Here is a 13,027-nt window from a genome sequence, read left to right as displayed (position 1 = left end):
TTCAAATTTACTTTATTTGATTTTGTCTTCCTTATTTGGATTTATTTCATGTAATTTTATTGTATGTGATTTCATGTGATCTTGTTTCTGTTATTTGTTTTTAGTTTTAGTTAATTTTGTTTGTTTTAAAACTTACTTTATTTTATGATTTTTATTTCTATTTTAGTTTTATTTATCTTAATTTGTTTTATTTATGGAATTAGTTGATTTTGATTAATATGATTTAATTTGGTAGTGATTTTATTTGAATTAAGATTCCAATGTGTCTTCTGTTGATAATCTTCCTATTGCACCTTTAGACATTGCTCCTTTCCAATTATTCTCCAACGTGCCAGCCATTCATTGTTCTCTTCAGTTAATCACTTTCTTTTCCTAGCCGCCCACTAAGTTTTCCAACCATACTTTCATTTCTCCTCTTCCACCAATTAACTTAATCCTTCACAAAAAGCCTGAATCAGATCAACAGGAAGCAATCGAAGCTGACAGATACCATCTAATTTTATATATACCATTTGAGGTATCACATGGAGAACAGTTTACAAATTTCTACCTTTACCAATCCTCCAATCACAGCTACCGACACTCTCACCTCTTACTGTGTTAAAGCCTACATAATTCACAAGAGAGGGGGAGGAAGAAAAACACAGCTACTGGGGAGACCCATCATTCTACACTCTGACCAATCTTCATCCTAACCCATAAACATCTCTCGGCCATCCTTACAGCCGACACTTATGAGCCAATGAAACCCGCCGACAATTTGCGTTCTTTTGCCAATTTAAGCAGAGGGAAATCTATCAATCGGGGCATACCCACGGCTACTTGAGGCCATCATCATCCGACTCTCATCATTTTCCAACCTCTATTCCCCTCCATCAACCTAACATCGTCACCTTCATTTTACCTCACGGCCATTTCCCCAATCTTCATCATCTTAATATCATCTTCATCCATATACCACCTCCAGCATCATCTCTTCATCCTTACCCCTTATCCCACAACCATCGGGAACACCCATCATCATTAACCCTCACTTGTAGTACCAAAATCCCCAAAGTCGTTTCCCTGCAAGTAAAGAGAATTAATCCAAACACCCAAATCAATACACAAATCAATACACAGAGCAGAACTAATCCAGTGTTTACCCCTCCCTGGGTTACCAATTTCGAAACAAAGAAGAGAAGGAGGGAGGAAGCAATGATGCTGGCCGGATCGGGGCGGCGTGATGTGGTGGCTGGTCCAGAGAGGCAGTGACTCGGTGGTCATTTGCGGCGTGGTAGCTGGATCGGAGAAGCAGTGGCGCGCCAGACTGAATCGAAGAAGCGACGACCCCGGCTTGGTGGTTGCAGCAGCTGACGCAGCGGATGGCTGGCATCGTTGGTGGCTGCGTGGTTTAAGCACATGTGTGATCGCACGCATCGTCCTTGTGCTAAAAAAACCTTTTCTCTTTCTTCAAAAAATGCCAAAAAAATATGTTTCAAAGGTTTAGGCACATGTGTGATCGTACGCATCGTCCTTGTGCTAAAAACCTTTTCCTTTTTTCAAAATCCCAAAAATATGTTTTAAAGGTTTAGGCACATGTGTGATCGCACGCATCGTCCTTGTGCCAAAAACCTTTTCTCTTTCTTCAAAAAACGTCAAAAATACGTTTCAAAGGTTTAGGCACATGTGTGATCGCACGCATCGTCCTTGTGCTAAAAACCTTTTCATTCTCCTAAATAAAAAATACAAAAAATATAAAATCTTCAAAAACTAAAAAAACATCTATTTTTCAAACTACAAACAATATCGCCTTGCAGAACTACGTGATCCTTGATTCTCCATCAAAAGTGGAGATACGTAGGAGCAAGGCCAGTCCTTGTCAGGCTCATTCTCCCAAAAATCCAAATTATCCATAACAAGTTCTCAAACAAATTTCCAAACAAACATCTCAAACAGTTTTCAAATGAACTACGGAACCCTGATTTCTCATTCTGAATGAGAATACGTAGGAGCAAGGTCGATCCTTGTCGGGCCCAAAAAACTAAAAAATATTGTTTGTTTCTTTAGAGTTTTATTTTAAGGGGAAGTTAAATACTTTGAAAACCACATCCACATTCGCACATTTAGTTAAAGGTACTGCCTTAGGGCAGGCGTTGTAGGGTGCTAATACCTTCCCTACACGTAACCGACTCCCGAACCAAGAATCTGGTTCAATTTGACCATGCCTTATCATTTTATGGTTTTTTTCCGTAGTTTTCCAGAATAAACTATGGTGGCGACTCCAAAATCTCTTTTCAATATTTATTCTTTTTTATTGGATCGTCGTCCCGTCGCGAGTCCGGTTGCGACAATAATATTTAATGATTTATCTTAATTATATTATCTTAATGTATTTAAAGATGGAACATTAACGTTGTATATGGAATGAAAAAATTATTTTAAAGATGAACCGGTATTCCTTTTAATTATCGATCGAGAATTTATCCTTAGTCAAGTTATTTGAGTTGGGAAGTACACTAATTAAAATTCATATGGTGTTTAATAGTACTACTAAGTGTTAATTAATAGGTTTTAAATGAGCATTTAAAATAGACATTAAATAGGGATAATAAGAAAATATGATGGTATGTAGCATTTGACAGAAATGATTAAATGACCGATTGTAAAGCCATGCATGTAAGGCACGTACCAAACCCTGCTTCCATGGAACATAGTAGTATGTGGAATAATTTTAACTTTTTACTAATTTTCTTATTATTTAAATTAAATTAAATGTATTAATATTTAAAATACTGAGTATTTTTATTTTATCTAATGTCTGTTTTATAAATTATTGTGAAATTTAATAAAATATAATAAGATGAATTTTATCGGCGATGTAATAAGAAGATAGTGTAACTAAGTTTCTTTATAATTAGGAGAAACTGCCTTTTCTTTCAACATAATGGTTATATTTAACAAAATTTGTTAAATTCTTATAATAGTTAATTGAAATAGAAATATTGATTACAAATTTACTCCTTATAAGTGGCAAGTTTTGTAACTTTGGTCTTTAATTTTTTTACATAACTTTAATTCCTTGATTTTTAATATTCCATTTTAAATTTTAGGAACATCTATGTCTACTCTTAACGTTGACTACATAAATGTATTTGAATTGATGATTGGAAAACTAAATTAATGAATATTTTAATTCGATAAATATGTAAAAATGAAATGAAATTAATAAAAAAAATAATATATTGAATCATCGTCAAATTCTATTTGTTGACAAATTTTGTGTCTAAATTAATAAAAAAATCATTTACTCTAATCCTATTACCTACCCTCTAAGATATATATATATATATATATATATATATATATATATATATATATATATATATATATCGCATTCGTACATTGTTATGAACAACGTCTCATTAAGGTTTTATTCTATCTTCATTCTCACGATCAATGGTTTGGTGTTGTGACGATTCCATGATTTGAGAAATTTATTCTCACCCAACAAAATACATATGCATTAGTCCTATATTTTACCTTTTAATTTTAATTTCAATTTCTAAGTTTATAAGATGAACACACTTAATCAGTAAATATTAGCCTAAACACACAATGTTTCTAAAATATATAAATGGCCTACGTTACCACCATAATAGGGATCATGGGAAGACGTTAAATATATAAGTTATCGCCATAATTTATTTAAGCAACTATAAAACTAAAACTATTTGAAACTAAATTTAGATACATAGGAATTAATTACATGTACAAAAATCTTAAAATCCCATAACATCCTTCCTAACATTACAAAAAATTAATTATGTATGATTAATGTAAATTTCAAAACATGTGTTTAAACCTGTTCAAGCGAAAATAATATTTGTAAAAGTATTTATTTAGGTTTGATAAAATAGTAACCATATTTTCTTACGTATTTTTATTTCCGATAAAAACTAATATTACACGGTTCATGTAATATTACACGGTTTATTTAGGTTTATATTTTGATTTATTTATGTTTTAAAATTTTAATTTTATTTATTTTTGGTGGCATTATATTTTTCATTGATGAAAAGAAGTCTGTTTTTCATTGATCATGTAAGAAATATTTATGTTTTGATTTATTTAAGTTTTAAAATTTTAATTTTATTAATTTTTGGTGGCATTATATTTTTCATTGATGAATAGAACTCTATTTTTCATTGATAAATAAACTAGATCGGGGAGTAAGCGTTATAAATAAAATGGGATGATAATTTAGTAATATATGTAGGCAAATACTATTTGTGTAATCACTAGAGTAAATTAGTCTTTAATATCACATAATTTATAACAAACTCAAATAAAAGTGATCAAAAAATACGTAGTATTATTTTTGTAAATAATTATAACTTATTTACACCCAATACAAAAACTTTTGTAATTACTAGTGGATTTTTACCAACAAAAATAAAGTGGTTGGTAAACCCAAAATTACTGATGAATTTTAAAATTTAAATTTTTTATAAACATTTTCGTTGATAATGAATCTGACAATAAAATTTGTTAGTAGAATCTATCAATAAATTATAATTTGTATTAGCGCTGAATATTTTCATCGGTAATATATTAAACAATCAATTTTGTCAGTAATTTTTATCAATAATTTGTAATTTGTATTATTGACGAATTTTTTGTCAATAGAATGAGCAATAAATTTTCTATCAAATCTGAGATTTTTATATATTAAGGAGAGATGAGTGAGAAAAAAAATAGAAGAAAAAATGAAGGGAGAAGAGGAAGAGAAAACTGAAGGAGGAGGAGGTGTGGCAGTGGTGGTCAAAGTTGGAAGAGAAGAAGGAAGAATAAGAGGAAGACAAGGAGGAGGAACTGCAATTGGTGATAGCGGATGCAACGATGATGACAATGAAAGGGAAGGACTGTAAGGATAATCGGAGGAGGAGAAAAGGAAGAAAAAAAAAGAGGAGGGAGAAAAAGAAAAGGAAAATAAGTGGAAGAGGAGGAGAAGGAAAAAATGTTGTAGAAGCTGATAATAAAGAATAACCCAGAATACAACAGGAACTTCTCAGAAATTTCTGAAGATCTCAGAACTAGCAAGGAACTCTAAACAGAGTATAAGAATAACCCAGAATAATTTTAGAAGAGAAAAAGAGCTAAAGAATGAAACTCAGAAAAGAGGAGAATAAGAAACAATGAATTTTTGTGTGTATTGGAATGGAGGAGGAGCTCCCTATTTATAGAGTTCATGGATCAAGCCCATGATCCAAAAATCCAAAATATCTTTTAGAAAAATAATATTTTAATTAATTAAAACGTTGCAAAATAAACATTGGCAGCCCCTAGCTTGCGGAAGACGCTGGAAGCTCAATACCTAGGGAGGCTACAGAGCACGTGGTCAAAACCACTCCACAAAAACTACATCATCCAATTCTTTAGCACGCACAAATTACGGAAGAAAAATCTTTTGCAATACAGGTTTTACAACAAAAAAGAGACCAAATTGTGACATTTACTGACTAATTTTATCGAATGCCATAATCTATCAGAAATTAACAACAAATATTTATCGGTGAATTTGTGATCATTCGTAATTACTGACATTTTTCGTGATCTGTCACTAAATTCTATTGATGAGCATTTCACCAACGTATTTGTAGTTGTCAGTAATCTCTTAATGATTAAATTATCAACAAATTTTTGCTATTACTAATCGTTATGAGTTTGATATAAAACTAGACATTTAAATCAAACTATATTTAGTCCAATGTAAACGTTAAGTTTTATGTCAAATTACCAATAATATAATGTAAAATTGTTTTGACATTTACGTTAGACTAATATACGATCTTATATAAATATTGAATTTTGTGTCAAAGTCTTGACAATCCAACGTAAAATTGTTTAAATGAATGTTCTCGGCTTCGTCTTCCTTGCAATTTATCTCTCTTTCCTTCTCGTTTCTCTCTTCTAGGTGGTAGTGACGACAATGTTGTTGTTATGTAAGTATTTGTGAATGTTTTGAAGACTACTTTTAAGGTCTAAATCATTGGTTGTGTATATTGTGGTGATGAGATTTTTTTCCAATATTGCATTAGAGTTTTATGGGTCTAAGTGCGTGATTGAGGAGAATGGTTATATCTCTACCATACTGTTGAAGTTGAACTATGTTTGTTTATGGGAATCTTAATAATGGCAATGCATGAAAGCCTCCGTTAATTTTGAGTTTATAATATGTTGTTGTATTCCATTTTATTTTCTATGTCCAAAAATGTTGTTCTACCATCCAAACTATGACTTCATAACGATATTCATTGTAAGTAAACTTGAGATTATTGTTTTTCTGTATTTCAAGTTTTGGTTTAAGCCAAAACTGATTAAATTTAAAATAATAAAAAAATTTACATCAATCCTCACTAGATTCAACGTAAATTTATGTTCAGTGTTTTATCCAACATAAGTCTACGTCACTCGTATCCACGTCAGAATGTTGAAAACAATCGAAAAAAAATTGTTTTGTGATATTAAATTAACCAATGTAAAGAACCATGTTACATCAGTTCAATGTGTATGAACCTGTGTAATTATATTTTTAATTGACTTTTTACGTTGTATATGACAACAAATATAACATCTTTTAAAACATTAAAATATGTGTCTTCCTTTCTGTCATTTTTAAAAGTCCGCATTTTTGTGTTTTCTCTAAGTGCACATATTATTTTTCATCACCACATTCCTTTTCCATCGCTTTATCACGCGAATACAATGAATCACCACAAGTTTAATGTTGGAGCTATAAAGTTAATCTAGTGGTAAAAGTTAGAAAGGATGATGCAAGAGACTGTGGATTCAAGTACCTCACTAATATCTTTGTTGCATCATTTTAATTATATTTGATTATTTGTATACTTTTAGAATTGTGTTTAACGGGTAAAATGAATAATTTTAATTGATTTTTTTATACATTAAATTTATCCAAAGATATTTAGTTTTGCAATGAAACTATTACAGTCAGTTTTATTAGTTTTTTTATAAATTCATTTAATTAAAATTCACGTATTAGTGCAGTAGACAATAAAAAAATTTATATTGGATATAAAATATTATTTTTATAATAGTTGGTATAATTCACGTTGCATAAAATACAAGATGGTAAAAGAGTACACATGATATCCTTAAAAAGAAAGTAAAAGTGTAGAATAATGCTTCCTATATCTTCAAACTTAACCTCCACAAAATTTGTATACAAGTTACTAGATTCAGATTTATCTCACTTAGACTCGATTATGGTATATAAGAACTGATACTGACATTAGCTTGACCTCTGAAATAAATGTTTAATGTTTTGATAATTATGTCAAGGTAGTAGATTTGTCGATAAGATTTCGGTCTTAATCTTATCCTAAGATCATATCACCAAAGTTGAAGAGAATAAAATACGACCAAGATATTATAGTAAAATATTTAATCTATTTTTTAAGGAAATGTCTCTTACCAAAAGTAGATGAAAGGAGAGTTCTGTTTTTTCTTTTCTTTTTCAAGTGGTCTCTCTAATAAACTTTTTTTTGTGTGTGTGTGTGTGGTGTCAAATGGAAGAAAACTAAAAGGTACAGTTATTGTGTGTAATATGAGGTTGTTTCTTTTTTTACCTCCTTTTTTTCTTCTTATACCCCATAGAACCCATAAACCTTAAATTACTTCTCGTTAATATTATAATAAAAAGTAAAAGTTTATGTATTTTTATTTTTTAGTGCATTTTGTATATACTAAAATATATTTTCAATTCCTGATTATGTCATTTTTTGAATTTTAGGTAATTCCTTCCAATTTTTTATCTATTTTATTTCTTCAAAAACTTCTACAGATATATTTAAGAAAAAGAGAAATTAAACTACTTTCAAAATAAAATTATTGTCAAACTATATATAATTTTATTGTAAAGGATATTATTACTTTTCTGTTTTTTACTATTCCTTCTCTTTTACTATATTATTAGTACTTTTTAATTATCTAAAAAAATTTCATGTTCACAACTTCTCTCTTTTTTTCTTTATTTAGTTTTTGTTAAATGATAATTATTCTCGTGAACTAATTGGAATTAACTAGCTGATAAACAAATACCAGTTTTTAACATTTTCGACAAAAAGTTCATCTCTTGTCATGGGAGTTCTTGTATTTATAAGAAAAAAAAAATGTTATAACGCGTTATGCTTTGCATATATGAGAAAGGCATTTGGATGAGAGAGAGACTAAAAAATGTCTTTTATAGAATTATTATGGGTTTGCTTTCTTTCTTTTTACTCTTTTTAGTTTTTAATTTATTTTTCATATTAGCTTTGTCTTGCAGCTTTCACTTTCTGATTCTCTTTGCAACTAGAGAATTGTTTATCTTTCACTTCAGTCCAAACTTTTGGTTTTTTTTATAGGATCGCGATATTCTAACAACGTCAATTTGACAAAAATTTAATAACCGTTACGTGTCAACTTTGATCTTTGTTGACTATTTTAATCATAACTTTTTTTACCAAATGATGTGATTCTTTTTTTATTAGAAAGTAGACTCAAAAATTTTTCCAATGATTACTAATTTATAATTTTTGAACACCTGAGTAGGTGCAGTTAATTCCTTAAAGTTAACGTTTTATATATTTCTACCACCTCTGATCTTTGCTGGTTGTTTTGCTCATAAATTTCTCCACCGAACTCCAAATGAGTTGATTCTTGTTTTGTTGGAAAGCTCTTTGAGTCTAGATTCAAACAAAACAAGAATCAAGTCATTTGGAGTTCGGTGAAGAAAGTTAAGAACAAAACAAGTAGCAAAGGTCAGAAAAACAGAGTTAGGGAGCAGTGTTTATCTACTTGGGGAGTACAGTTGAAGTTTGTGTAAAAATTACCCTTTTTCCACTGGTAATCGATTACAAGACCCCAATAATCGACTACTAGAGGAAAAAGGGTAATTTATACAGAAACTTCAACTGTACTCCCCAGCTAGATGAACACTGCTCCCCATTAAAGTTAACGTTTTATATATTTCTACCACCTATGACTTTTGCTGGTTGTTTTGCTCATAACTTTCTCCACCGAACTCCAAATGAGTGAATTCTTGTTTTGTTGGAATGTAGACTCAAAGATCTTTCAAATGATTACTAACTCATAATTTTTAGACCACTTTAGTAGATGCAGTTAATTTCCCAAAAACAACATTTTTCTAAGCTTCCCATCAATGATTAGCAACATGAGACATCCATGCAAAATCTAGAAGAAATCACCCATAAGGACATAAAAAAGAAAAACACGCTGCAGAGAAAGTCACCAGCGCACCCAACACCCAAAAGCACAACGGCGATAGCGAAAAAACCTCTCCTTTCGAGAAAAGATGCCAACGGTGGCCCTAAGCGAGACTTCCTCCCACGACTTCAATGACGCACAGAGACAAATGACTTCCTGCAGAGAATAGGTGGACCCAAGCACCAACGAACAACGGTGAACAAAGATGACTTCGATGGCGGAGCGAGAGTTTTGAATGATGGATTGAGACTTTCGAATGGAGAACCCAAGCACCAACGAACAACGGCAAAGAAAGGGGACTTCGATGGCGTCAGAATTTCGAATGGATATCCTTGAGAGAGAGATAGAGTTTCGTAAGAGATTGAGAGAGAGATAGAGTTTCGTAAGAGATTGAGAGAGAGAAACTTTCGTAAGAGATGAAGGCACGAACAAGTTTCAGCAATCTCCTTCTTCCAAAAATGTCCTCGAAAACAAATCTCAACCTTTTTAAAAATTCATTTAAAACAACAAATGATAGAACAACACGTGTCATTATCAAATTATTGTCAAAATGGCGTTGTTGAAGAAACCTTTTCCTTTTTTATAACCAAGTGTCAATTTTGATAGCGTGTATTTAGAGAAAACTGTATTTTTTTTTTCCTTTTTTAAATTACCTTAAATTTAAAAATATTTATTCAAAAGACTAAAGCGTCAAATTACAAATACCCAAAAGCCATCCAAAATATTTTATTAATATAATAATAAATAATAGTATAATAGAATTGCATTCTCATAGCATTATGAATATCATTATATAATCACCTTTGATTAATAGCAGTGTGCAACCACATCCACACTCTTCATCTTCTAATCTAACGATGACAACATTTGAAGTTGTTTTCATCGCTACGCCAGCCCTCGGTAACCTCGTTCCACTTGTCGAATTCGCTAACCTTCTAACCAAACACGACCCTCGATTCTCTGCAACCGTTCTCACCATTTTCATGCCACAACGACCCCTCATCAACACCTACGTCCAATCACGCGCCTCCTCCCCCGCTAATCTCCGTATCCTCCACCTCCCTACCGTCGACCCGCCCCCACCCGATCAGTACCAATCCTCCATCGCCTTCCTCTCCCTCCACATACAAAACCATAAACACCACGTCAAGAATGCACTCCTTAGCCTTCTTCCCTCCGACTCCAACTCGCCCGTTCGACTCGCCGCCGTCTTCGTCGACATGTTCTGTGGCTCTCTCATCGACGTCGCCGCCGAGCTCTCCGTCCCGTGCTACCTCTTCTTCGCGTCGTCCGCGAGCTTCCTCGGCTTCACGCTCCACCTCCCCCGGCCCGACTCGCTCGACTCGGAGTCCGAGTTTTCCATTCCGAGTTTCAAAAACCCCGTGCCTAAATCCGTTTTGCCCAGCTTCGTGTTGGATGCGAACGACGCCTCCCCCTGGTTTTCTTACCACGCGCGAAGGTACAGGGAGACGAAGGGTATCGTGGTGAACACGCTTGGAGAGCTTGAGCCCCACGCGCTTCCGTCACTTCACGACGATTCCCTTTTACCACGTGTTTACCCGATTGGGCCTGTTGTTGACCTTGCTGGATCGGCCGGATGGGATCCCAACCCGGTCCAGTATAAGCGAATCATGGAGTGGCTCGACCGCCAGCCTGCTGCTTCCGTGGTTTTACTCTGCTTCGGCAGCATGGGAAGCATGAAGGCAGACCAGGTTGAGCAGATCGCGATTGGGCTGGAACGGGCCGGTGTTAGATTCATATGGGCCTTGCGGGAGCCTCCGAAGGCCCAGTTAGAAGACCCGAGAGATTACTTAAACGAAGTGGATGTTTTACCAGATGGATTTTTAAAACGGACGGCTGGGATAGGCTTGGTGTGTGGATGGGTCCCACAAGCTAAGGTGCTGGGTCACGAGGCTGTTGGTGGCTTCGTGTCGCATTGTGGTTGGAATTCGATTCTGGAGAGTTTGTGGCACGGTGTGGTGGTTGCCACGTGGCCGGTGTATGCGGAGCAGCATCTGAACGCGTTTCAGATGATTAGGGAGCTGGGATTAGCGGTGGAGATTAGCGTGGACTATAGGGTGGGTGGTGATCTTGTGCGGGCGGAAGCTGTTGAGAAAGGTGTGAGGTCGCTGATAGAGGGTAGCGATGAGCTGAGGAGAAAGGTGAAAGAGATGAGTGAGAAATGTAAAAGCGCGCTTGTGGAGAAAGGACCATCTTACAATAACCTAGTGTCCCTGATTCAGGAGTTGACAAGTTGATCAATGCAGCAAGGTAATCAAATTTCTGTTTTATGTCATATTAAATTTTATTATATTGAACCACTTAACACTTCATATTTCGATTATAATAAATAAAATTCAGCTTTGGTTTTATATAGACAAGATATATTTAACACTTAAGTTTTAAGTAATAATTAGTACGAGTACGAAACACGAATTGTTTATCATATGTACATTCACATTTTCAACTGGTGTACAAAATTTAAGCATGCAAAATATATAAAATATGTTAAATTAAAAAAAAAGTGTTTAGCTATTAATTTATATATGTAAAGAAAAAAAAAGAACCAAGTTCTCCATCACTCAATACCAAGGTCCACCGCTACATATAAATAAGCACTTTCATCTTATGAAAGTGAAGATTTTCTGATATAATTCACTTTCTATAATGTCTTAATAAAAAAATTTCTATGATCTAACATTTAATGACTTGAATTAGGAGAACATAAAATACATGTTCTACAAAAGATTATTGGTGCATTATGTGTCACAAAATTTCTATTTATAGACATCTTAATTACTTACAAATGTCTTAAAAAAAATTCAAAATATTTTAAAGCTTTATTCAATTATTTTTTTCATTTAGAATTAATATATTATTTTTACTCCCGCGTGAGCCACCACCAAAAGGATAATATTAATGGAACCCTCTTACAAATATTTATGAGAAAGAAAAGGACAAAATAGTTTTTTTTTTTAATTTTGTTGATGCATAAAAAAATTATGGGATGCAAAGTGATGTCTTACTGATTTAAAATTCACAATGTTGACCTTATAAATACTTCCATAAGTTTATAAGACTACTCTTAACTAATTCACATTTTTTTAAGAAAATTAGTTAAATCTAATGGGCACATATATTTTTATTCTAAAGTTATTCTTATTATTTTTAAAAGTAAAGTAATTGAGTGAGACTTTAATATATGCAAAGACTTGTATTTTTATTAGTATTTTAATAAAATGAGGTCTATTAATCAAATATATTTTATTAGGAAAAATAATATTTTCTGAAAAGCATCCAATAATTGTATTGAGGAAACTTTATGCAGAGATAGTCTTAACACAAGTTGTTCATCAGGCTCATCATAATCACATCCTGAAAAACATTATGTAGAAATGCACATTTCATTGATACTGTAATGGACTGCCACAACGTAATCCTGGTATTTTTTACAGTATCACGTAGTCCTAAAACATTTGCAGATGAATTGCTGCCGTCAATGTTTTAGGGCATCTTTTTATTTCTGATAATATTGAGTTATGAACTTTTCATTGCTCTAAATACTCGTGTTCTTTTTTCTTCATATACTTCCTTTGCTTATATACTGGTTTCTTTTTTTCTGCTTTGATTAAGGACGTTGAAAGTTTCACGCGACTAGATTTAAGGGGAATTCATAGTTTACAAGTGAGTGCAAATTTTATCTTACAAATCGGTTTTATGGGATTGAATTAGACTTTAAAATCCACTAATAAATGTG

General features: G+C 32.8%; 1 protein-coding gene across 2 annotated transcripts; it reads left to right on the top strand.

Annotated features, from left to right (window-relative positions):
- Nucleotides 1-10,075: 10,075 nt before the first annotated feature.
- LOC108319455 (UDP-glycosyltransferase 43) lies at nucleotides 10,076-12,826 on the top strand. 2 transcript variants are annotated; one of them, XM_017550599.2, is made up of 2 exons: nucleotides 10,076-11,541; nucleotides 12,599-12,826. In XM_017550599.2, exon 1 carries the CDS (start codon nucleotides 10,128-10,130, stop codon nucleotides 11,526-11,528), a length of 1,401 nt encoding a protein of 466 aa, XP_017406088.1. In that variant the 5' UTR covers nucleotides 10,076-10,127; the 3' UTR covers nucleotides 11,529-11,541; nucleotides 12,599-12,826. The 2 variants fall into 2 exon arrangements, with proteins under 2 accessions (XP_017406088.1, XP_052732523.1); XM_052876563.1 differs by having other exon boundaries at nucleotides 12,628-12,812.
- Nucleotides 12,827-13,027: the final 201 nt, after the last annotated feature.

This window comes from Vigna angularis, chromosome 4, assembly GCF_016808095.1.
Source record: "Vigna angularis cultivar LongXiaoDou No.4 chromosome 4, ASM1680809v1, whole genome shotgun sequence".
Classification (NCBI taxonomy): Eukaryota; Viridiplantae; Streptophyta; class Magnoliopsida; order Fabales; family Fabaceae; genus Vigna; species Vigna angularis.
Note: the sequence above shows the minus strand (reverse complement) of the source record. Positions and strands in the feature narration are given on the sequence as shown.

Coding starts and splice junctions, on each gene's coding strand:
- LOC108319455 (XM_017550599.2), top strand. CDS start 10,128: ATGACAACATTTGAAGTTGTTTTCATCGCTACGCCAGCCCTCGGTAAC.